General features: G+C 49.2%; 1 protein-coding gene across 1 annotated transcript in view; it reads left to right on the plus strand.

Annotated features, from left to right (window-relative positions):
• The window catches only part of PRKCH (protein kinase C eta), a 240,936-nt gene that overhangs the window by 197,360 nt on the left and 17,181 nt on the right, over nt 1-26,395 (plus strand). Inside the window, exons 11-12 of the mRNA XM_089687472.1 lie at nt 5,101-5,239; nt 24,863-25,051. Coding sequence (XP_089543598.1) covers nt 5,101-5,239; nt 24,863-25,051 — 328 coding nt within the window. The remainder of the gene's footprint in view (nt 1-5,100; nt 5,240-24,862; nt 25,052-26,395) is intronic.

Below are 26,395 nucleotides of genomic sequence, written 5' to 3' on the forward strand. Positions count from 1 at the left end.
TTCTCCTTCTCCATCTTCTCATCCTTCTCCTTCTTCTCATCCTTCTCCTTCTCCTTCTTCTCATCCTTCTCCTTCTCCATCTTCTCATCCTTCTCCTTTTCCTTCTTCTCATCCTTCTCCTTCTGCTTTTCCTTCTCCTTCTCCTTCTCCTTCTTCTCATCCTTCTCCTTCTTCTCATCCTTCTCCTTCTTCTCATCCTTCTCCTTCTCCTTCTTCTCATCCTTCTCCTTCTTCTCATCCTTCTCCTTCTTCTCATCCTTCTCCTTCTCCTCATCCTTCTCCTTCTTCTCATCCTTCTCCTTCTCCTTCTTCTCATCCTTCTCCTTCTCCTTCTTCTCATCCTTCTCCTTCTCCATCTTCTCATCCTTCTCCTTCTCCTTCTTCTCATCCTTCTCCTTCTTCTCATCCTTCTCCTTCTCCTTCTTCTCATCCTTCTCCTTCTTCTCATCCTTCTCCTTCTCCTCATCCTTCTCCTTCTCCTTCTTCTCATCCTTCTCCTTCTCCTTCTTCTCATCCTTCTCCTTCTCCTTCTTCTCATCCTTCTCCTTCTTCTCATCCTTCTCCTTCTTCTCATCCTTCTCCTTCTTCTCATCCTTCTCCTTCTCCTTCTCCTTCTCTTTCCTCATCTCCAAGGGCATTTAAATTAAAGGTACAGTGTTCTGCACTAATTTAAAGGCTCTCTGAAGCCTAGAAACCCTTTTTATAAGTCATCTTCGTAGCGAAGAAATTCGCATCGAATCGAATTTCACACTGGAATTCGCCGAATCAGCCGAATCGAATTTTTGAGAAATTCGCTCATCTCTATTTATAGCCAAGGAAGCTGCCATCTTGGCCTTTGTTTGATCTGCAGCTGCCATGGTGCTGCACATGTAGACTGTTATGACACCAGCTGTTTGCTGGCTTGACAGATATCATGAAGGCAAATGCAGCTGTGATATTTATCCCTTATTGCATGTCTTGAATGTAACTGTTATGGGTATCTGTTAAATCGATGGGGTTAGTTCCACTTAACTGTGTCTTTGGGCTTTTCACTACCCATGCCCATGGCACAACTGGCTTCCATCAGCCAAAATGCCCTTTCAATTGTGCTTCATGAAGTCCGCTATTCAATATAGCTGTACAAAGGATGCTTACCTGTAGCAATCAGTCGGGGTTCCCTTTACAGGGCAAGTAAGAAATAATTGTTGATTGATTGGAATGGGTTACTGCACTTTAAACACTCTTCATTTCTGTTTGCTTTGCCTTTCTGAACACATTGGCGTGGGTTTTATGAAAAGAAGAATGTTAGTCCATAAGATGTCTCTGCTCAACCCAAGTTAACACTACTGTCCCCTGGGTCATCTCCTTGCTCTCTGGACATGGATTATGATGCTCATTTACTGTCCAATGAGGAGGCTGGAAGTTGGCCCCAAAGTTTTCTTTAAACCAGGCACGTGTTGTTCTACATTCACCAGCCACTTTATTAAGTACACTTGTTCAATTGCTTGGTACCGCAAATTGCTAATCAGCCAATCACATGGCAGCAACTCAATGCATTTAGCCATCTAGGCGTGGTGAAGACAACTGGCTGAAGTTCAAACTGAGCATCAGAATGGGGAAGAAAGGGGATTTGTGTAACTTTGAACGTGGCATGGTTGTTGGTGCCAGATGGCTCGTCTGAGTATTTAAAAAACTGCTGATCTGCTGGTATTTTCACGCACAACCCTCTCTAGGGTTTACAGAGAATGGTCCGAAAAAGAGAAAATATCCAGTGAGCGGCAGCTGTGTGTGACAGACTGGTTTGAGATGATAGAAAGGCAACAGTAACTCATGTCAGTATGGACCAGAATTCCTGAGGAATGTTTCCAACACCTTGAATCTACACCACAAAGAATTTTGGCAGTTCTAAAGGCAAAAGGGGGTCCAATCCGGTACTAGCAAGGTGTACCTAATAAAGTGGCCGGTGTATGTATGTATATAACCTAACAATGGCTGCACCAGCAGTTATTAGTCCAACCCTGCTGTGATTACAAGCTTTTTCACTGTAATGTTGAAGAAATGAAGGGCCTGATCCAACTTCTCCAATGTCTTCTGTATGATCGGTTAACACGTTCTTTATTGGTGTGAAAAAATTGTGTCATTGCATGAGGCAGCAATTCTCCTCTGAAGAGGAAGAAAAATGAATCAGTGTTGCTAAGGAAAATGATTGATGAGAAACTGCTGAGGTGTGAAGGATATTTTCCTGGAACGCTAGCCATGGGCAGAAAAAAGAAGTCTTTGTGCAGCTTTATAGTGTGCGCCACGGCTGGAGCTGCAACCAATCACAGTTTTAGGATTAAAGCCCTGAGCTTAAGTTTGGGAGATATGCCAAATAATTTAGTGACCACAGAGCCTTACACCACAGACAGCCAAGGAACCATTGAGCCGGACCTGAGAAATGTCACATACATCAAACATTGACTGCCGTGATGGTCAGAGGAGACCCCACCTAACCCCATCATTGTATTAACCCTGTATTTAGATTGTGAAAGTGCTTACAGTAGATGTAGGCTTTAACTGATTTACATTTAGCTTTCTAAAGCATTGTGAGTCATAAACACTTACCTTTTTTTAAAAAAAATATTTGTTTCCATCCTTTCTGGCATCCAAGTGCTGCCAGATCCTCTGTAGTCACTGTGCAGACACATCGTATCTGCATTCTGTCAAGCGATGGCTGCATTTTATTTTCCAGGGTGGGTTCCCTGATGGTGAAAACAGTGAATAATGCTTCTGTAATAAGTGTTGAAACAGTCACGTGTAGTCTTCATTAGAAGCCCATGTGACAGGTGACCAACGCAGGAGCATATTTGGGAAATGGGGACAAAGCATTGTCACCTTGTAGCAGAAACTTCCTGCACAAGGACCTTAATAGCTGCATCACCAGGTACTTTAAAATGTAAGCTAAAGTTCTTTAATAGCATAATAATGGATTATATTTTTAGTCTTCTCAACATAAACGCTATGAAGCTAATTTACTAAGTGTTCGTTTTCATGTGTGGCTAATATTTTTTCCCCTATGAGAAGTGATCCACAGTGGATCGCTTTTCAGAGGGTGTTTGACAGGTGGAGAGGAGGCAATATGTTGCCTCCTCACTGCCTATTATCCCTCAAAATGCCAATCCACTGTGCATGCAGCCACGTACACTGCATGTAGTAGTAAATAGTTGCAGCGTGGCTCCATTTACTGGCATGGGTTGTGTTAGTTGGCAGTACTGTCCGCCAAAAGTGACATGCCATTTAACTTTTGTCGCAGCTGAGAAGCGAAGCATCGTGGCCACGGCATGTGTACAGCCCTGAGTGGCTGTATTTCTGTGTTTAGGTGGGCAGTCAGGGAAGATTAAATCATGTTTTACACCGCCCCCTTAGTTACCTGTGTGAGCGAGCCCTAAAGGGGTTCACAGAACACAATCAATTGTGTGAATACATGCTTCAATTATCCAATCATGTGAAAAGCAAATTCCTAACCACCCTATCATGTGCATATGACAGCAGTAAACATGAATTTGCTATTCAGGGTAGTGGATAATTGAAGTGCATATACTCAGTCTATTGATTCTTGACTTACTTCGTAAATCAAACCAATTGTCTTGTTAAAATATTTTTTTTAAAAATTTGCAGCGCTACCTTACTAATCAATAACTTAATAATATTGGAACCCTCTAATGTATAGTATTCTCAATAAACTTCAAATGACCACAATACCAGTCTCTGTGATATAATACACAAAAAATAAAAAAAATGAAATTTTGCTAAGATGGTGGAAACCCTCCTATAAATATTTGCTATACAAATTAGCTGAAGATGCTTAAATTAACTTAAGTAATTTTTTAAATTTTACAGTTTTATTGCAAGTAGTAGCACGGTGATTACCTATTGTACTGGTTAGAATCTTACAATCAGTCTTTAGGCTACATTCACACCTGTGTGTTCCAGGAACGCACACCGCGCTTGTGGTGCCATTCATTCAGCAGATGCGCCTTCTTGCGTGTGGCAAAACACACAAAGATGTACACCCAAAAAGGTACAGGATTTTTTATGGCATGTGTAGGGCAGTCCGTGCAAGTGAATGGGCTGCCCCATGTATGTCCCTGCTACACTAGGTGTGAATGGGGCCTACAGGTGAATGGGCTGCTCTATGTGTGTCCCTGCTACACTAGGTGTGAATGGGGCCTACAGGTGAATGGGCTTCCCCACATGTGTCGCTGCTACACTAGGTGTGAATGGGGCCTACAGGTGAATTGGCTGCCCTATGTGTGTCACCATTAAGCTAGGTGTGAATGGGGCCTACATGTGAATGGGCTGCCCTACGTGTGTCCCTGCTACACTAGGTGTGAATGGGGCCTACATGTGAATGGGCTGCCCTATGTGTGTCCCTGCTACACTAGGTGTGAATGGGGCCTACATGTGAATGGGCTGCCTTATGTGTGTCCCTGCCACACTAGGTGTGAATGGGGCCTACAGGTGAATTAGCTGCCCTATGTGTGTCCCTGCTACACTAGGTGTGAATGGGGCCTACATGTGAATGGGCTGCCCTATGTGTGTCCCTGCTACACTAGGTGTGAATGGGGCCTACAGGTGAATGGGCTGCCCTATGTGTGTCCCTGCTACACTAGGTGTGAATGGGGCCTACAGGTGAATGGGCTGCCCTATGTGTGTCTCTGCTACACTAGGTGTGAATGGGGCCTACAGGTGAATTGGCTGCCCTATGTGTGTCACCATTAAGCTAGGTGTGAATGGGGACTACATGTGAATGGGCTGCCCTATGTGTGTCACCATTACGCTAGGTGTGAATGGGGCCTAAAAATTTAACTCCAGTCCCACAGTTACAGTCATGGTAAGGATTTTAGATAACAACATTGCAAGGACCTATATGTTGTCAGAAACCTCATATCAAGGCAGGTGCAGTTGAATGGTTGATGCACCTAGTTTTGGTTCTTATATACTGTATTGTTAAATGACAGATTTTTCGTATTCGTATTCAAGAAAAAAAAATAATTTAGAATTTCTTCAGATGTGTTCATTTCTGCTTTCGCTTGGATGACTATAAGTCGTAAGTAAATATACTGCTTTAATCTCTTGCAGGGATCTGAAGCTGGACAATGTTTTGCTAGATCATGAAGGACACTGCAAGCTGGCCGATTTTGGGATGTGTAAAGAGGGTATTCGTGATGGATGTACGACATCGACATTTTGTGGGACTCCAGACTATATAGCACCAGAGGTATTGTAACTCGGCCATGTTATTCTCAAGGCAGCCTTAACGTATTGTTAAACCCCCGACCCTGCATTCACTATATCCGGTCTCCCACAGTACACACAACATGGAAATGCAATTATTTTAGGTTTTATAAACTGCTAAATGCATTCTCCCATCAGTATATAGCAGTTTTGTGACTTCTATCAGTGTCCAGCTTAGCATTGGTTAAAGCTTGTAGGAGGAATTTTCGTTCTACTCTGACTGTCCTATGAGGCTTTATGACCCCTGACCCTCTGTCTGGACAGCACTGATTGGCCCTGTGCTGATCACATGCATCCCCCCCCAAAAAAAACAACTCTCTAGCAATACACACTAAATTGAGCATGTGTAGAGTGACTTCTACAGCTCTGTACTATCAGCAGATGGATTGGGGACAGTAGAAGAAGGGGAGGATTAGAGAAGACAGGATCAAATAGCCTTTTTATACAATGTGGAGGATTAACCCCTTAGATTCCACAGTGAGTATAACAAGCATGCTTTACTGCATATACAGACTGAGTTTACTGCTGTGGGGTTAGTAACACTTTAGGCAAAGCCTCCTGGAGATACAAGTCAATCTAAAGCTGGCCACGCATGGTTGGATTTTCATTCAAATGTTTATACGGAAAATCCAAAAACTTATTTGTCAGAACGTTCTTGCCTTTGTTGAAATCCCTTAAAATTCATCTAGATCTTCTACTCAAATGAGATCTCAGATATAATAAACAGGTTTCATAACAATGTATAGGATTTTTCTCTAATGAAAACGACATTCACAGTTAGAGTTTCATTCATTTGAAAAAAAGAAAAAAAAAATCTTTCATTCTGCCCTGTTTGAATTTTGTTATTGCTACAAGTGAAAACAAATGTTGACTAGAATATCAAATGATTCTACCTGCTGAATCAACTGAAGTTCAGCCATGGGTGGTCCTGTTGGCATCGCCATATTGAGGGCATGTGGCCTGGTATGTTTCAGAAGTAGGAGGCTGCTCGCCCATTTCCCCCTTCCCTTTTCTTGCCTGCCAGACTGCATGCCCAGATAAGACTGGATGTTGAGGATGACCCCCACACCGATTTTGTTTTATTTTCGGCACGGGGTTCCCCTTAATATCCATAGCACTTGAAGGGCCTGGTATGGATTTGGGGGAGCATGCTGTGTTTTTTGGGGTTTTTTTTCCCTCAAATGGCATATCTTTTGTTAACATTCAGTTGTCAGTGGGGAACCCCACTGACAGCTGATGTGTCATCGTTTGTTAAAGACACAGTGGCCGGCTTGCCGAAGAGCTCCTTAACAACAAGCTAAACTGCTAAACACCAGCACACAAAAGGGATAAACGCTGGAAAAAATCTCATATTGAGTGTTTTTTCTGCTCCTAGTGTACATGGAGCCTAATAACTATCACCCATGACTGCTTCAAGCTCCACCATCGAATTAACACACAATGACTATTAATTGGGTTTCCTGCCTCATTGTTTACAGTCTCGGGTTCTACTTTGTATCTTTTACAACCGTCTTTGAATTGTTTGCTACATTGTTACATACATTTCCCTTTCACTGTTCATTTGGTATTCTATTTTCAGTAGCTCTCGCAGTCCCTTGATTTTATAGCAATAGGATCCTATCCACCACACTTGGTATATTCTAAAAATGCTCCCGATTAGCTTAACAATTACTTGGGGGTTATGCGCTGCTGGCCAGTTTTTTATGCCATCTGGTTGTTTTGTAGTGACTGGTATATCACTATATCTGACTACTATTTGTATATTTGTAATGCACCTACAGTAATATGTTGTGGCCTATTCGTCTTATATAGTTGCAGGAACATGAATTCAGATGTAGTGTATTTATTAATAGCTGTTCTGTTCCCTTCCAACACTGAACACCATCGCAAGGTGTCCTGTTCAGAATAGGACCCTAAATTAATTTCTGCAAGATTCTACTGGCCTCGGTGAATGATAAAACCAGCAGGAGAGAACAGTAAATGGGCACAGAACTCCAATGAATGAGTATCTGTATCCTCCAGGTCAAGGATTATAGTGGACCTTTCAGTAATGTTACATGTTACTTCTGACATGTCACAATTAGAGATGAGCGAAGTATTCAAAAATTCGATTCGACTGATTCAGCGAATTCGTAGAAAAATTTCGATTCGAGTCGAATATATTCGCTGTGAATTTAACTTAAAAAAGGGTGTTTCTAGGCTTCAGAGAGACTTAATATTAGTGCTGAACACTGTACCTTTAATTTAAATGCCCTTGGAGTCTGCTGGGGAAGAGAAATAATACTGTCAGGCAGTATGACATGCAGATGAGTGCCGTCGATCTTAGAATCACCGCACACTTCACTCATTTGGGCAGTCACGGGGCCAAAACCAGAGTGTGGAGCCACAGTGTGGCGGTGGAGGCAGCAGCAATGGGAGGCCATACAGCACCCTATGACAAAAATGGAAACCACCAGCAGTGTGAGGAGACCTGAAAGTGGCACATGGCAGAGTGTGGCGATAGAGACAGCAGCAATGGGAGGCCGTACAGGGACCCATGACACACTCTGGACCTGGCAGCAGCATGAGGAGGCGGTACAGGGGCCCATGGCAGATTACGGGCCTGGCAGCAGCATGAGGAGTCGGTACGGGGGCCCATGGCAGATTACAGGCCTGGCAGCAGCAATGGGAGGCCGTACAGGGACCCATGACACAATCTGGACCTGGCAGCAGCATGGGGAGGCGGTACAGGGGCCCATGACAGATTACGGGCCTGGCAGCAGCATTTGGAGTCGGTACGGGGGCCCATGACACACTCTGGACCTGGCAGCAGCATGAGGAGGCGGTACAGGGGCGCATGACAGATTACGAGCCTGGCAGCAGCAACTTGGACAGGAGGACGTTCAGTTTCTGCACCGTCTGGTGCGTGCTCGCAAACTGTTGTCTCTTGGAAACGGATTCCAAGAAAGACTGCTGACGGAATCCGTGAAGAGGAGTAGCAGGAGAAGGAGCATCTGAACGAGCGGAATATGCCAACAAGCGACAACAGGGGCCCATGGCAGATTAGGGGCCTGGCAGCAGCTATGGGAGGCCCGTAATCTGCCAGCACCCTATGACAAAAAATGGAACCCACCAGCAGTGTGAGGAGACCTGAAAGTGGCACATGGCAGAGTGTGGCGATGGAGACAGCAGCAATGGGAGGCCGTACAGGGACCCATGACACACTCTGGACCTGGCAGCAGCATGAGGAGGCGGTATATAGGGGCCTATGGCAGATTAGGGGCCTGGCAGCAGCTATGGGAGGCCCGTAATCTGCCAGCACCCTATGTCAAAAAATTCTACACACCAGCAGTGTGTGAGACCTGAAAGTGGCACATGGCAGAGTGTGGCGATGGAGACAGCAGCAATGGGAGGCCGTACAGGGACCCATGAGAGACTCTGGACTTGGCAGCAGCATGAGGAGGCGGTATAGGGGCCCATGGCAGATTAGGGGCCTGGCAGCAGCTATGGGAGGCCCGTAATCTGCCAGCACCCTATGACAAAAAATGGAACACACCAGCAGTGTGAGGAGACCTGAAAGTGGCACATGTTTGGGGCATGATTCATGGCGGATTTAGTCAGTTGTGTCAGGAACTGGTGGTTTGAAATCCAGACTAATCCACGCCTGATTCATTTTCACAAACGTCAGTCTCTCCACACTTTGGGTGGACAGTCGTGTCCTCCGCGGAGTTGCAATACCTCCTGCCGCACTAAACACGCGCTCCGATGCCACGCTACTGGCCGGGCATGACAGCCTTTCAAGGGCAAATTCAGCTAGTTGGGGCCAAAGGTCAAGTTTCGTTGCCCAGTAGTCAAGGGGATTGTCTACCTCGGTTGGCAGGGTGCTGTCCAAGTAGGCCTAAGCCTGTTGTTTGAGGTCCTGCTCCAGGTCCACCTGATGCTGCTGCTGCTGCTGCTGCTGCTGTGGCTGGTTAGTAGTTTCCTCACTGCGCTGGTGAAGAAAGCTACTCATCATCGACTGCAGACTGAGGCAGCCGCTGCTGGTGGAGCTGCCACTGCTCCTACCACCCCACCCCTCCCCTGCTGCCATGGCAGCGGAACGCGAGCGCACAGGGCCCACAGTGTCTGAGGATGGACGTTGGCGCAGACAGGCAGAGACCAGCTGACTACATAGGTGGTTTTTATAGTACGTTATTTTGGCCTCCCTCTCAGCAGGTGTGAAAAAGGCCACCATTTTTGAACGGTAGCGAGGGTCCAACAAGGTGGACAGCCAAAAGTCATCCCTCTGTCTGATGGTTATTATTCGGCTGTCGCTACGCAAGCAAGCGAGCATGCTATGGGCCATTTGTGCCAAGGAATGCGAGGGACTCCCTGCCTCCATCTCCACAGCATACTGCCACGGTGCGTCTGGGTCCTCTGTCTCCTCCTCCTCCTCCTCCTCTACCAGATGCTCCTGCTCCTCCACTCCTGTCCGCTGAGTGGAAAAACCACCCATTTCACTCAATAATTCCTGAGCACCAATGTCCTCCTCTACCTCCTCCTCTTCTTCCTGTCCTGCCCCCACAGGGGTCATGTGGCGTTGAGATCTGTGCGCCACGTCTACCGCACCCTGACCAGCCATTGTTAACAGCATTTGTTCCAGGACGTGCAACAGAGGAATGACGTCGTTCATCCCATAGTCCTGCCGACTCACGAATAGCGTGGCCTCCTCAAAGGGCCTGAGCAAGCGCAGGTGTCACGCATGAGCTGCCAATGGCTGACATCTAAGTTACACAGGGAATACCTTTATCCGCTTTTAACATCAGGAAATCTGTGATAGCCTTTTGCTGTTCGTAAAGGCGGTCTAACATATGTAGGGTTGAATTCCACCTTGTTGCAACGTCACAGCATGAGGAGTCGGTATAGGGGCCCATGGCAGATTAGGGGCCTGGCAGCAGCTATGGGAGGCCCGTAATCTGCCAGCACCCTATGTCAAAAAATTCTACACACCAGCAGTGTGTGAGGAGACCTGAAAGTGGCACATGGCAGAGTGTGGCGATGGAGACAGCAGCAATGGGAGGCCGTACAGGGACCCATGAGAGACTCTGGACCTGGCAGCAGCATGAGGAGGCGGTATATAGGGGCCTATGGCAGATTAGGGGCCTGGCAGCAGCTATGGGAGGCCCTTAATCTGCCAGCACCCTATGTCAAAAAATTCTACACACCAGCAGTGTGAGGAGACCTGAAAGTGGCACATGGCAGAGTGTGGCGATGGAGACAGCAGCAATGGGAGGCCGTACAGGGACCCATGACACACTCTGGACCTGGCAGCAGCATGAGGAGGCGGTATATAGGGGCCTATGGCAGATTAGGGGCCTGGCAGCAGCTATGGGAGGCCCGTAATCTGCCAGCACCCTATGTCAAAAAATTCTACACACCAGCAGTGTGTGAGGAGACCTGAAAGTGGCACATGGCAGAGTGTGGCGATGGAGACAGCAGCAATGGGAGGCCGTACAGGGACCCATGAGAGACTCTGGACCTGGCAGCAGCATGAGGAAGCGGTATATAGGGGCCTATGGCAGATTAGGGGCCTGGCAGCAGCTATAGGAGGCCCATAATCTGCCAGCACCCTATGTCAAAAAATTCTACACACCAGCAATGTGTGAGGAGACCTGAAAGTGGCACATGGCAGAGTGTGGCGATGGAGACAGCAGCAATGGGAGGCCGTACAGGGACCCATGAGAGACTCTGGACCTGGCAGCAGCATGAGGAAGCGGTATATAGGGGCCTATGGCAGATTAGGGGCCTGGCAGCAGCTATAGGAGGCCCATAATCTGCCAGCACCCTATGTCAAAAAATTCTACACACCAGCAGTGTGTGAGGAGACCTGAAAGTGGCACATGGCAGAGTGTGGCGATGGAGACAGCAGCAATGGGAGGCCGTACAGGGACCCATGACAGACTCTGGACCTGGCAGCAGCATGAGGAAGCGGTATATAGGGGCCTATGGCAGATTAGGGGCCTGGCAGCAGCAATGGGAGGCCCGTAATCTGCCAGCACCCTATGTCAAAAAATTCTACACAGCAGCAGTGTGTGAGGAGACCTGAAAGTGGCACATGGCAGAGTGTGGCGATGGAGACAGCAGCAATGGGAGGCCGTACAGGGACCCATGACAGACTCTGGACCTGGCAGCAGCATGAGGAGGCGGTATATAGGGGCCCATGGCAGATTAGGGGCCTGGCAGCAGCAATGGGAGGCCCGTAATCTGCCAGCACCCTATGTCAAAAAATTCTACACACCAGCAGTGTGAGGAGACCTGAAAGTGGCACATGGCAGAGTGTGGCGATGGAGACAGCAGCAATGGGAGGCCGTACAGGGACCCATGAGAGACTCTGGACCTGGCAGCAGCATGAGGAGGCGGTATATAGGGGCCTATGGCAGATTAGGGGCCTGGCAGCAGCTATGGGAGGCCCATAATCTGCCAGCACCCTATGTCAAAAAATTCAACACACCAGCAGTGTGAGGAGACCTGAAAGTGGCACATGGCATGAGAGACTCTGGACCTGGCAGCAGCATGAGGAAGCGGTATATAGGGGCCTATGGCAGATTAGGGGCCTGGCAGCAGCTATAGGAGGCCCATAATCTGCCAGCACCCTATGTCAAAAAATTCTACACACCAGCAGTGTGTGAGGAGACCTGAAAGTGGCACATGGCAGAGTGTGGCGATGGAGACAGCAGCAATGGGAGGCCGTACAGGGACCCATGACAGACTCTGGACCTGGCAGCAGCATGAGGAAGCGGTATATAGGGGCCTATGGCAGATTAGGGGCCTGGCAGCAGCAATGGGAGGCCCGTAATCTGCCAGCACCCTATGTCAAAAAATTCTACACAGCAGCAGTGTGTGAGGAGACCTGAAAGTGGCACATGGCAGAGTGTGGCGATGGAGACAGCAGCAATGGGAGGCCGTACAGGGACCCATGACAGACTCTGGACCTGGCAGCAGCATGAGGAGGCGGTATATAGGGGCCCATGGCAGATTAGGGGCCTGGCAGCAGCAATGGGAGGCCCGTAATCTGCCAGCACCCTATGTCAAAAAATTCTACACACCAGCAGTGTGAGGAGACCTGAAAGTGGCACATGGCAGAGTGTGGCGATGGAGACAGCAGCAATGGGAGGCCGTACAGGGACCCATGAGAGACTCTGGACCTGGCAGCAGCATGAGGAGGCGGTATATAGGGGCCTATGGCAGATTAGGGGCCTGGCAGCAGCTATGGGAGGCCCATAATCTGCCAGCACCCTATGTCAAAAAATTCAACACACCAGCAGTGTGAGGAGACCTGAAAGTGGCACATGGCATGAGAGACTCTGGACCTGGCAGCAGCATGAGGAAGCGGTATATAGGGGCCTATGGCAGATTAGGGGCCTGGCAGCAGCTATAGGAGGCCCATAATCTGCCAGCACCCTATGTCAAAAAATTCTACACACCAGCAGTGTGTGAGGAGACCTGAAAGTGGCACATGGCAGAGTGTGGCGATGGAGACAGCAGCAATGGGAGGCCGTACAGGGACCCATGACAGACTCTGGACCTGGCAGCAGCATGAGGAGGCGGTATATAGGGGCCTATGGCAGATTAGGGGCCTGGCAGCAGCTATAGGAGGCCCATAATCTGCCAGCACCCTATGTCAAAAAATTCTACACACCAGCAGTGTGTGAGGAGACCTGAAAGTGGCACATGGCAGAGTGTGGCGATGGAGACAGCAGCAATGGGAGGCCGTACAGGGACCCATGACAGACTCTGGACCTGGCAGCAGCATGAGGAGGCGGTATATAGGGGCCTATGGCAGATTAGGGGCCTGGCAGCAGCTATGGGAGGCCCTTAATCTGCCAGCACCCTATGTCAAAAAATTCTACACACCAGCAGTGTGAGGAGACCTGAAAGTGGCACATGGCAGAGTGTGGCGATGGAGACAGCAGCAATGGGAGGCCGTACAGGGACCCATGAGAGACTCTGGACCTGGCAGCAGCATGAGGAGGCGGTATATAGGGGCCTATGGCAGATTAGGGGCCTGGCAGCAGCTATAGGAGGCCCATAATCTGCCAGCACCCTATGTCAAAAAATTCTACACACCAGCAGTGTGTGAGGAGACCTGAAAGTGGCACATGGCAGAGTGTGGCGATGGAGACAGCAGCAATGGGAGGCCGTACAGGGACCCATGAGAGACTCTGGACCTGGCAGCAGCATGAGGAAGCGGTATATAGGGGCCTATGGCAGATTAGGGACCTGGCAGCAGCAATGGGAGGCCCATAATCTGCCAGCACCCTATGTCAAAAAATTCTACACACCAGCAGTGTGAGGAGACCTGAAAGTGGCACATGGCATGAGAGACTCTGGACCTGGCAGCAGCATGAGGAAGCGGTATATAGGGGCCTATGGCAGATTAGGGGCCTGGCAGCAGCTATAGGAGGCCCATAATCTGCCAGCACCCTATGTCAAAAAATTCTACACAGCAGCAGTGTGTGAGGAGACCTGAAAGTGGCACATGGCAGAGTGTGGCGATGGAGACAGCAGCAATGGGAGGCCGTACAGGGACCCATGAGAGACTCTGGACCTGGCAGCAGCATGAGGAGGCGGTATATAGGGGCCTATGGCAGATTAGGGGCCTGGCAGCAGCTATAGGAGGCCCATAATCTGCCAGCACCCTATGTCAAAAAATTCTACACACCAGCAGTGTGTGAGGAGACCTGAAAGTGGCACATGGCAGAGTGTGGCGATGGAGACAGCAGCAATGGGAGGCCGTACAGGGACCCATGACAGACTCTGGACCTGGCAGCAGCATGAGGAGGCGGTATATAGGGGCCTATGGCAGATTAGGGGCCTGGCAGCAGCAATGGGAGGCCCTTAATCTGCCAGCACCCTATGTCAAAAAATTCTACACACCAGCAGTGTGTGAGGAGACCTGAAAGTGGCACATGGCAGAGTGTGGCGATGGAGACAGCAGCAATGGGAGGCCGTACAGGGACCCATGAGAGACTCTGGACCTGGCAGCAGCATGAGGAAGCGGTATATAGGGGCCTATGGCAGATTAGGGGCCTGGCAGCAGCTATAGGAGGCCCATAATCTGCCAGCACCCTATGTCAAAAAATTCTACACACCAGCAGTGTGAGGAGACCTGAAAGTGGCACATGGCATGAGAGACTCTGGACCTGGCAGCAGCATGAGGAAGCGGTATATAGGGGCCTATGGCAGATTAGGGGCCTGGCAGCAGCTATAGGAGGCCCATAATCTGCCAGCACCCTATGTCAAAAAATTCTACACACCAGCAGTGTGTGAGGAGACCTGAAAGTGGCACATGGCAGAGTGTGGCGATGGAGACAGCAGCAATGGGAGGCCGTACAGGGACCCATGACAGACTCTGGACCTGGCAGCAGCATGAGGAGGCGGTATATAGGGGCCTATGGCAGATTAGGGGCCTGGCAGCAGCTATGGGAGGCCCTTAATCTGCCAGCACCCTATGTCAAAAAATTCTACACACCAGCAGTGTGAGGAGACCTGAAAGTGGCACATGGCAGAGTGTGGCGATGGAGACAGCAGCAATGGGAGGCCGTACAGGGACCCATGAGAGACTCTGGACCTGGCAGCAGCATGAGGAGGCGGTATATAGGGGCCTATGGCAGATTAGGGGCCTGGCAGCAGCTATAGGAGGCCCATAATCTGCCAGCACCCTATGTCAAAAAATTCTACACACCAGCAGTGTGTGAGGAGACCTGAAAGTGGCACATGGCAGAGTGTGGCGATGGAGACAGCAGCAATGGGAGGCCGTACAGGGACCCATGACAGACTCTGGACCTGGCAGCAGCATGAGGAGGCGGTATATAGGGGCCTATGGCAGATTAGGGGCCTGGCAGCAGCTATGGGAGGCCCTTAATCTGCCAGCACCCTATGTCAAAAAATTCTACACACCAGCAGTGTGAGGAGACCTGAAAGTGGCACATGGCAGAGTGTGGCGATGGAGACAGCAGCAATGGGAGGCCGTACAGGGACCCATGAGAGACTCTGGACCTGGCAGCAGCATGAGGAGGCGGTATATAGGGGCCTATGGCAGATTAGGGGCCTGGCAGCAGCTATAGGAGGCCCATAATCTGCCAGCACCCTATGTCAAAAAATTCTACACACCAGCAGTGTGTGAGGAGACCTGAAAGTGGCACATGGCAGAGTGTGGCGATGGAGACAGCAGCAATGGGAGGCCGTACAGGGACCCATGAGAGACTCTGGACCTGGCAGCAGCATGAGGAAGCGGTATATAGGGGCCTATGGCAGATTAGGGGCCTGGCAGCAGCAATGGGAGGCCCATAATCTGCCAGCACCCTATGTCAAAAAATTCTACACACCAGCAGTGTGAGGAGACCTGAAAGTGGCACATGGCATGAGAGACTCTGGACCTGGCAGCAGCATGAGGAAGCGGTATATAGGGGCCTATGGCAGATTAGGGGCCTGGCAGCAGCTATAGGAGGCCCATAATCTGCCAGCACCCTATGTCAAAAAATTCTACACACCAGCAGTGTGTGAGGAGACCTGAAAGTGGCACATGGCAGAGTGTGGCGATGGAGACAGCAGCAATGGGAGGCCGTACAGGGACCCATGACAGACTCTGGACCTGGCAGCAGCATGAGGAGGCGGTATATAGGGGCCTATGGCAGATTAGGGGCCTGGCAGCAGCTATGGGAGGCCCATAATCTGCCAGCACCCTATGTCAAAAAATTCTACACACCAGCAGTGTGTGAGGAGACCTGAACGTGGCACATGGCAGAGTGTGGCGATGGAGACAGCAGCAATGGGAGGCCGTACAGGGACCCATGAGAGACTCTGGACCTGGCAGCAGCATGAGGAGGCGGTATATAGGGGCCTATGGCAGATTAGGGGCCTGGCAGCAGCTATAGGAGGCCCGTAATCTGCCAGCACCCTATGTCAAAAAATTCTACACACCAGCAGTGTGTGAGGAGACCTGAAAGTGGCACATGGCAGAGTGTGGCGATGGAGACAGCAGCAATGGGAGGCCGTACAGGGACCCATGACAGACTCTGGACCTGGCAGCAGCATGAGGAGGCGGTATATAGGGGCCTATGGCAGATTAGGGGCCTGGCAGCAGCTATGGGAGGCCCTTAATCTGCCAGCACCCTATGTCAAAAAATTCTACACACCAGCAGTGTGAGGAGACCTGAAAGTGGCACATGGCAGAGTGTGGCGATGGAGACAGCAGCAATGGGAGGCCGTACAGGGACCCATGAGAGACTCTGGACCTGGCAGCAGCATGAGGAGGCGGTATATAGGGGCCTATGGCAGATTAGGGGCCTGGCAGCAGCAATGGGAGGCCCATAATCTGCCAGCACCCTATGTCAAAAAATTCTACACACCAGCAGTGTGAGGAGACCTGAAAGTGGCACATGGCATGAGAGACTCTGGACCTGGCAGCAGCATGAGGAAGCGGTATATAGGGGCCTATGGCAGATTAGGGGCCTGGCAGCAGCTATAGGAGGCCCATAATCTGCCAGCACCCTATGTCAAAAAATTCTACACACCAGCAGTGTGTGAGGAGACCTGAAAGTGGCACATGGCAGAGTGTGGCGATGGAGACAGCAGCAATGGGAGGCCGTACAGGGACCCATGACAGACTCTGGACCTGGCAGCAGCATGAGGAAGCGGTATATAGGGGCCTATGGCAGATTAGGGGCCTGGCAGCAGCTATGGGAGGCCCATAATCTGCCAGCACCCTATGTCAAAAAATTCTACACACCAGCAGTGTGTGAGGAGACCTCAAAGTGGCACATGTTTGAGGCATGATTCATGGCGGATTTAGTCAGTTGTGTCAGGAACTGGTGGTTTGAAATCCAGACTAATCCACGCCTGATTCATTTTCACAAACGTGAGTCTCTCCACACTTTGGGTGGACAGTCGTGTCCTCCGCGGAGTTACAATACCTCCTGCCGCACTAAACACGCGCTCCGATGCCACGCTACTGGCCGGGCATGACAGCCTTTCAAGGGCAAATTCAGCTAGTTGGGGCCAAAGGTCAAGTTTCGTTGCCCAGTAGTCAAGGGGATTGTCTACCTCGGTTGGCAGGGTGCTGTCCAAGTAGGCCCAAGCCTGTTGTTTGAGGTCCTGCTCCAGGTCCACCTGATGCTGCTGCTGCTGCTGCGGCTGGTTAGTAGTTTCCTCACTGCGCTGGTGAAGAAAGCTACTCATCATCGACTGCAGACTGAGGCAGCTGCTGCTGGTGGAGCTGCCACTGCTCCTACCACCCCACCCCTCCCCTGCTGCCATGGCAGCGGAACGCGAGCGCACAGGGCCCACAGTGTCTGAGGATGGACGTTGGCGCACAAAGGCAGAGACCAACTGACTACATAGGTGGTTTTTATAGTACGTTATTTTGGCCTCCCTCTCAGCAGGTGTGAAAAAGGCCACCATTTTGGAACGGTAGCGAGGGTCCAACAAGGTGGACAGCCAAAAGTCATCCCTCTGTCTGATGGTTATTATTCGGCTGTCGCTACGCAAGCAAGCGAGCATGCTATGGGCCATTTGTGCCAAGGAATGCGAGGGACTCCCTGCCTCCATCTCCACAGCATACTGCCACGGTGCGTCTGGGTCCTCTGTCTCCTCCTCCTCCTCCTCTACCAGATGCTCCTGCTCCTCCACTCCTGTCCGCTGAGTGGAAAAACCACCCATTTCACTCAATAATTCCTGAGCACAAATGTCCTCCTCTACCTCCTCCTCTTCTTCCTGTCCTGCCCCCACAGGGGTCATGTGGCGTTGAGATCTGTGCGCCACGTCTACCGCACCCTGACCAGCCATTGTTAACAGCATTTGTTCAAGGACGTGCAACAGAGGAATGACGTCGTTCATCCCATAGTCCTGCCGACTCACGAATAGCGTGGCCTCCTCAAAGGGCCTGAGCAAGCGGCAGGTGTCACGCATGAGCTGCCAATGGCTGACATCCAAGTTACACAGGGGAGTACCTTTATCCGCTTGTAACATCAGGAAATCGGTGATGGCCTTTCGCTGTTCGTAAAGGCGGTCTAACATGTGTAGGGTTGAATTCCACCTTGTTGCAACGTCGCAGATCAGGCGATGCTGTGGAATTCCGTTCTGCCGCTGCAGCTCAAGGAGGGTGTGCTTTGCGGTGTAGGAATGGCTGAAATGCATGCAAAGTTTACGTGACATTTTAAGGATGTCTTGCAGTGGGATGGTGGATTTTAAGAACCGCTTGACAACCAGATTGAACACGTGAGCCATGCATGGCGCATGGCACAACCTTCCTTGACGCAGAGCAGACACCATGTTCTTTCCGTTGTCGGTCAACATGGTTCCGATTTTCAATTTGCGCGGAGACAGCCATCTGTCGATTTCTCTGTTCATTACACTCAGAAGTTCCTCCCCTGTGTGACTACGTTCGCCAAGGCATACCAGGTGCAGAACAGCGTGACACCGTTGCGCCCTGCACATGTGATATGCCGGTCGGGTAATGGGACTTGGCACGGGGGTGGCGGCTGAGGACACGGCGGAAGAAGAGGTGGTAGAGGCGGACATCTTTGCCGGACCAAGGACGTGCAAACGTGGAGGCAAAAGCGGCGTGACCTGTCCAAGTTGCTGGTGCGGCTGTGACGGCACCACGTTCACCCAGTGGGCCGTAAATGACATGTACTGTCCCTGACCATAGTTACAGCTCCACACGTCGGCGCTGCCGTGCACTTTGGCAGAGACCGACATGCTCAAAGACTGGCCCACCATGTCTTCTACATGTGAATGCAGGGCTGGCACTGCCTTTTTGGCGAAGAAATGACGGCTTGGCACTCTCCACCGCGGCGCGGCACAAGCCATCATTTCTCTGAAAGGTGCTGAGTCCACCACTTGGAAAGGGAGGGACTGCAGCACCAGCAACTTGGACAGGAGGACGTTCAGCTTTTGCACCGTCGGGTGCGTGCTCGCAAACTGTTGTCTCTTGGAAACGGATTCCAAGAAAGACTGCTGACGGAATCCGTGAAGAGGAGTAGCAGGAGAAGGAGCATCTGAACGAGCGGAAGATGCCAACGAGCGACAACTCCCCTCAGCAGAGGTGTTGGAGCCTTGACTGGCTGATGGAGGGCGATTGACGTCGGGTGACGGAGCAAGTAACGGAGCGGGTGATGGAGCGGGGGCTGGGGCGGGCAGAACCGCCGTATCTTTATCACGGTTTTCCCAGGCCACCAAATGGCGACGCTGCATATGCTGCCGCAACGCTGTAGTCCCAACATGGGCCCCCTGGCCACGCTTGACTTTCTGGCCACATAGTCGACATACGGCTACGTTTACTTCCTCGGGCGGCTTGACGAAAAATTGCCACACCGCCGAGTAGGAAACTTTGCCCCCGATACTCCTCACTGGCTGACTGCTGCTTCCTCCGTGCACACCGGCACCACTACTGGCCGTGGTGGTAGGCTGCAGTGGAGCTGGTGCTCTACTCCGTGGACGTTTGGCTCCACTGACACTGCTGCGACCCTGCTGCTGTCTCCTGGGCAACCCACCGACTGTTTTGCTCGCTGCCAAGCTGCCACCCTCTTCTCCTGATGATGCGGAAGAAATTGCCTGATGACGACGAGGCTGCCAAGTGCGATCAACCTCCTCATCATCAAGTAGGGTCTCCGCCTCACTACTAGCCCCCTCGGCTGCGTCTGGGTCAGGAGACAGACCTGTCTCTAGACCGGCTACCGAGCCACTCTCCTCGCCACTACTTCTTCGCCTGGCTGCTGAAAAGGCGGATGTCTCCCCCCGTTCCTGACCGCCCTCTGTTAGCTCTTCCTCACTGTACAGTGGGGCTGAGCCCACAGCATGCGATACTTCGCTTGGTGAGGGAACACCAAAGGACAGGGGCAGGTAGAGGACACGTGATTTCAGTGGGCTTGGTCCCGGGCCATGCCAACTAACGGTTGTGTCTGACGTACCCACCGACCGTTGGCTGTAGGTGTCAGAGGTGACCTGGGAAGAGGAAGACGACCGAGCCAACCAATCGACGACGGCAGGGTTGTCGGTGGAGACACGACCGCTGGATGACACCGGGAGCACTGGCCTCTGGCTGCGAATAGTGCTGCCTCGACCCCTTCCTCTGCTGCCACGTCTGCTCGCTCCTAAAACATTGCCTCCTCTGCCACTCCTCTGCATGTTGTCTGACATACTCTTTAATTAAACGATTATGTGTCCCTGAGTAACAATTCTGTGTCCCTGAGTAACAATTCTGTGTCTGTGCGAGTAACAATTCTGTGGCCCTAAGTAACAGTTCTGTGGCCCTCAGTAACAATTCTGTGTCCCTGATTAACGTTTCTGTGGCCCCAAGTAACAGTTCTGTGGCCCTCAGTAACAATTCTGTGTCTGTGCGAGTAACAATTCTGTGTCTGTGCGAGTAACAATTCTGTGGCCCTAAGTAAAGTTTCTGTGGCCCTAAGTAACAATTCTCTGGCACTCAGTAACAATTCTGTCTGTCCCTGAGTAACAATTCTCTGGCACTCAGTAACAATTCTGTCTGTCCCTGAGTAAAAATTCTGTGGCCCTAAGTAAAGTTTCTGGGGCCCTGAGTAACAATTATCTGGCACTCAGTAACAATTCTGTCTGTCCCTGAGTAACAATTCTCTGGCACTCAGTAACAATTCTGTCTGTCCCTGAGTAAAAATTCTCTGGCCCTAAGTAAAGTTTCTGGGGCCCTGAGTAACAATTATCTGGCACTCAGTAACAATTCTGTCTGTCCCTGAGTAACAATTCTCTGGCACTCAGTAACAATTCTGTCTGTCCCTGAGTAAAAATTCTCTGGCCCTAAGTAAAGTTTCTGTGGCCCTGAGTAACAATTCTCTGGCACTCGGTAACAATTCTGTCTGTCCCTGAGTAACAATTCTCTGGCACTCAGTAACAATTCTGTCTGTCCCTGAGTAAAAATTCTGTGGCCCTAATTAAAGTTTCTGTGGCCCTAAGTAACAATTCTCTGGCACTCAGTAACAATTCTGTCTGTCCCTGAGTAACAATTCTCTGGCACTCGGTAACAATTCTGTCTGTCCCTGAGTAACAATTCTCTGGCACTCAGTAACAATTCTGTCTGTCCCTGAGTAAAAATTCTGTGGCCCTAATTAAAGTTTCTGTGGCCCTAAGTAACAATTCTCTGGCACTCAGTAACAATTCTGTCTGTCCCTGAGTAACAATTCTCTGGCACTCAGTAACAATTCTGTCTGTCCCTGAGTAACAATTCTCTGGCACTCCGTAACAATTCTGTCTGTCCCTGAGTAACAATTCTCTGGCACTCAGTAACAATTCTGTCTGTCCCTGAGTAAAAATTCTGTGGCCCTAAGTAAAGTTTCTGTGGCCCTGAGTAACAATTCTCTGGCACTCCGTAACAATTCTGTCTGTCCCTGAGTAACAATTCTCTGGCACTCAGTAACAATTCAGTCTGTCCCTGAGTAAAAATTCTGTGGCCCTAAATAAAGTTTCTGGGGCCCTGAGTAACAATTATCTGGCACTCAGTAACAATTCTGTCTGTCCCTGAGTAACAATTCTCTGGCACTCAGTAACAATTCTGTCTGTCCCTGAGTAAAAATTCTGTGGCCCTAAGTAAAGTTTCTGTGGCCCTGAGTAACAATTCTCTGGCACTCCGTAACAATTCTGTCTGTCCCTGAGTAACAATTCTCTGGCACTCAGTAACAATTCTGTCTGTCCCTGAGTAAAAATTCTGTGGCCCTAATTAAAGTTTCTGTGGCCCTAAGTAACAATTCTCTGGCACTCAGTAACAATTCTGTCTGTCCCTGAGTAACAATTCTCTGGCACTCAGTAACAATTCTGTCTGTCCCTGAGTAACAATTCTCTGGCACTCCGTAACAATTCTGTCTGTCCCTGAGTAACAATTCTCTGGCACTCAGTAACAATTCTGTCTGTCCCTGAGTAAAAATTCTGTGGCCCTAATTAAAGTTTCTGTGGCCCTAAGTAACAATTCTCTGGCACTCAGTAACAATTCTGTCTGTCCCTGAGTAACAATTCTCTGGCACTCCGTAACAATTCTGTCTGTCCCTGAGTAACAATTCTCTGGCACTCCGTAACAATTCTGTCTGTCCCTGAGTATGAATTCCGTGGCCCTAACTAGCGTTTCTTTGTCCCTAAGTAAAGTTTCTGTGGCCCTCAGTAACAGTTCTGTGTCTGTGCGAGTAACAATTCTGTGTCTGTGCGAGTAACAATTCTGTGGCCCTAAGTAAAGTTTCTGTGGCCCTAAGTAACAATTCTCTGGCACTCCGTAACAATTCTGTCTGTCCCTGAGTAACAATTCTCTGGCACTCAGTAACAATTCTGTCTGTCCCTGAGTAAAAATTCTGTGGCCCTAAGTAAAGTTTCTGTGGCCCTGAGTAACAATTCTCTGGCACTCCGTAACAATTCTGTCTGTCCCTGAGTAACAATTCTCTGGCACTCAGTAACAATTCTGTCTGTCCCTGAGTAAAAATTCTGTGGCCCTAAGTAAAGTTTCTGTGGCCCTAAGTAACAATTCTCTGGCACTCAGTAACAATTCTGTCTGTCCCTGAGTAACAATTCTCTGGCACTGAGTAACAATTCTGTCTGTCCCTGAGTAAAAATTCTGTGGCCCTAATTAAAGTTTCTGTGGCCCTAAGTAACAATTCTCTGGCACTCAGTAACAATTCTGTCTGTCCCTGAGTAACAATTCTCTGGCACTCAGTAACAATTCTGTCTGTCCCTGAGTAACAATTCTGTGGCCCTAATAACGTTTCTGTGGCCCTAAGTAACAATTCTCTGGCACTGAGTAACAATTCTGTCTGTCCCTGATTATGAATTCTGTGGCCCTAACTAGCGTTTCTTTGTCCCTAAATAACGATTCTGTGGCCCTCATTAACAAGTCTGTGTCCCTGAGTAATGGTTCTCTGTCCCTAAGTAACTTTTCTCTGTCCCCAATTATCGTTTCTGTGGCCCTAACTCTGTCCCTGTCCCTAATACAGAGCGGTCTGCCTCTGTTCAATAACTGCAGGCAAATGAAGAATTCCAAAATGGCCGCTATTTATAGCTCGACCATTACACAGTGCTGGCTGGCTGGCTGCTGATAGGCTGATGCGATCACATGTAGTTGAGGAATGCATTATGGGTCAGCGCGCCTTGTCTGCGCGCCTTCCCAGACATCCCCGCTCCGTCGCCGCACATGTCAGCCGCCATTTTCTGAAAAATTTCGATTCGCGCGTCCGAATTAGGCTATTTTTCGGATTCGGCACGAATCGAAATTTTTCCAATATTCGACTCGAATTCCACTTCGGATACTTCGATTCGCTCATCTCTAGTCACAATATATAGCAAAACAATATAATTATAAATAAGGCTGTACTTTGTATTATTTAAAAACAGTTTTTGAGCTCCAGCAAGCGACTATGTCTAGGCTAGGATGATACAATCAGTCTGCTGCAGGTGGCAGGAAGCTTTTTCTCAGTCTCCTCTTCCTCAGTGATCAGACTGCAATTTTGTAACTTTTTGTAGCTGCAAATCACAAGGCAACAGACTGCAGCAAGGACTGATCTGTTTCTGACTTTTGTGAACACTGACAGGAACTGCACAGATACCCGGATTTAATTGTTTCACTTCTGAGCCAGGATCTCTGTTCAGAGAATATACTGTATGCTGACCCTGGATGATGGGAAAAAGTCTCTGTCCTTCTGAAAAAAAAAAATAGATGAAGGCATTGTCAGGGGGAGTTCTGTGATCTCTGTCAGATGTAATAAATACCCATATATGCTAGTTATACATGACATTCAAAAAAAATTATACTCCCCTATTGTGCATGAAGCATTGATCCGACGCAGCATCTGTCCCCTGCCAGTGCTGTACTAAGAACTGAGCAATCAAAGAACGCTGGTCGCTCAGTTCTCAGCCTTCACTGAGTAGAGAGCCAGTGAATGAAAGTCACCGGTTCTTTGCTCTGCAACTCCAGTGCTGGGCTATGGAAGGGGAGGGAGTGGGTGGCTCAGGCTCTCGGCAGCTTGCTGAGAGGCTGAATCAGTTGCTGGTCTTGGCATCTGGGTGGATCCCGACCATATGGTCAGGATCTTTTCAGAGCCTGGACTTGCTCTGTGACATCAGCCAACAGAGGGCTTTAGCCCTCTGTCAGCTGAAAATGGGTCACAGGAGCACAGAACACACTGCACTCTTGTGATCCATAGAAGTACAGCCAAAATAGCTTTGGCTATACTTCTCCTTAACACTAAAACATATGTGATACTAGGTCCACTTTAAGCATTGGAGGGTACCAATCTCACTGTCACGACCAGTAAAACTGAGAACATCCTCTTTTCTGTTCTGCTTGACCCGACTGGCTTTAATGTTTCCTATCCAGCTTAAACTAGAAAAAGTTTTGGCCTTAGATACATTGTAACACAAACTTTGCAAGATGTAACCTGCAGTATAACCATGGATGGGGCAAAGAAGAAGTTTAATTTAGGCCCAGAAGCCCGAAGACCCAACCATGACTGTTCTTCCTTCTTATTTTGCAGTCAAGCAACTCTGTTTTTTTCTTTTTCATTTTTGCACCAAAGTCTGTCTTTTAATGATACCTCTGAACATAACTATAATGCTGATTGCTGTGTTCTGTTTGATGCAGATTCTACAGGAAATGCAGTATGGACCTTTGGTGGACTGGTGGGCAATGGGTGTTCTTCTCTATGAGATGCTTTGTGGCCATGCCCCTTTTGAAGCGGAGAATGAAGATGATCTGTTTGAAGCTATTCTGAATGATGAAGTTGCCTATCCAGCGTGGCTCTCTCAAGATGCTGTGGGAATTCTGCAAGCTGTAAGTATTACTAAGATCTTCCATTACTCAGTTGCTCATGAGATGCTGGCATGACTAGAATATTTTGTCCCAGTATCCAACACAGTGCAAAATTTCCACTCGTTCAGCAGAATTCTTTTGGCATACTTCAGCACTTTCATATGGTAGTCCATTTGTGAGGTTTCCTAAATACAAATCTTTTAATATGCCGAAAGATCAGAGACCCTGACAGGGAATGAGAAGAACTCCCTAATGAAGACATATAGCTTCAAAAACATATTCTAAAGAGTTGCGTCTATAATGTGGGTCTTACAGTAGCTCTAAACACGAAGTAGATGACATTTAGTTTGTTAAAGGGTACGCTTAGTGTATACAAATGCGACACAAGTCATATTGTAATTGAATGTGTTCTTAAAAATGACCTTTTCTTTTTTGATCTGCAGCACTGTAATTTTTTGTAAATGCAATGCAATATGGCAACCCCGAGGCATTCTGTACACAGATGGTGTGCAGAACGCCCCCCAGAAATGTCATTCCCTGCTTGTGTGATTGGATCACTGATTTTCCTCACTAAGCTACAAGTCAAATTTTGGGCATCACCTGCAAAAAAAATATTCTTTTTGGTGAGATACTGCTTTTGGGAAATCCCATCTAAAGGGAAGCAGACCCTGCCACTTTCCTCATTAGAGCCTGGCAAGTGCAGCAGCTTATTGAGAATTATGAACTCATTCCCATACAGATTCACTCTGCACATGGACACAGCAAACAGCTATTTTTTCAGAATAACAAATGGTAGAAATCTGCATCAAGGTTTCTTAAATCCTTGCAATGTATATAGAACACCCAGAGAGGAATGCTTTTTTTTCTCAACAAAAGTGGAGTTACTCTTTAGGCCTCTTTCACACTTATGATTCAATTGGTTTCGCCTGTCAGTTTTTCAGGCGGACCCGATCGGACCATCCCTAGACCTCTATGAACCAGCAGGTTTCAGCAGACAATTGTTTCAGCAGACACCCACTGGCATCCGATCTGATCATGTATGCCAAAAACAGATGGATGGGGATCCGTTCCACATCCGTCTAGTAGATCGGATGGCAGTCTGATGGAAACGGACAGGTCCATTTCCATCTGACTGCCCCACAGAATACAGCGGGCAGTGTCTGTGTCTGCTTAGCAGCAGAGCGGACACAGACCTGTCATCCACCTGCTCAGCAGGGATCGGCAAAGAGATCCTCCGCTGAGCAGGCGGATCCGCTGACAATTACGCCCCGTCTGAAAGTGCACCAAATACGCAGGATATAATAGAAGTCTATGGCTCAGTGCAGCTAACCTGCAGGAAAGCCGCAGGAGCACAGCGCTGCACCA

This window comes from Staurois parvus, unplaced genomic scaffold (genome assembly GCF_062004578.1).
Source record: "Staurois parvus isolate SC_StPar_1 unplaced genomic scaffold, SC_StPar_1.0 ptg000426l, whole genome shotgun sequence".
Classification (NCBI taxonomy): domain Eukaryota; kingdom Metazoa; phylum Chordata; class Amphibia; order Anura; family Ranidae; genus Staurois; species Staurois parvus.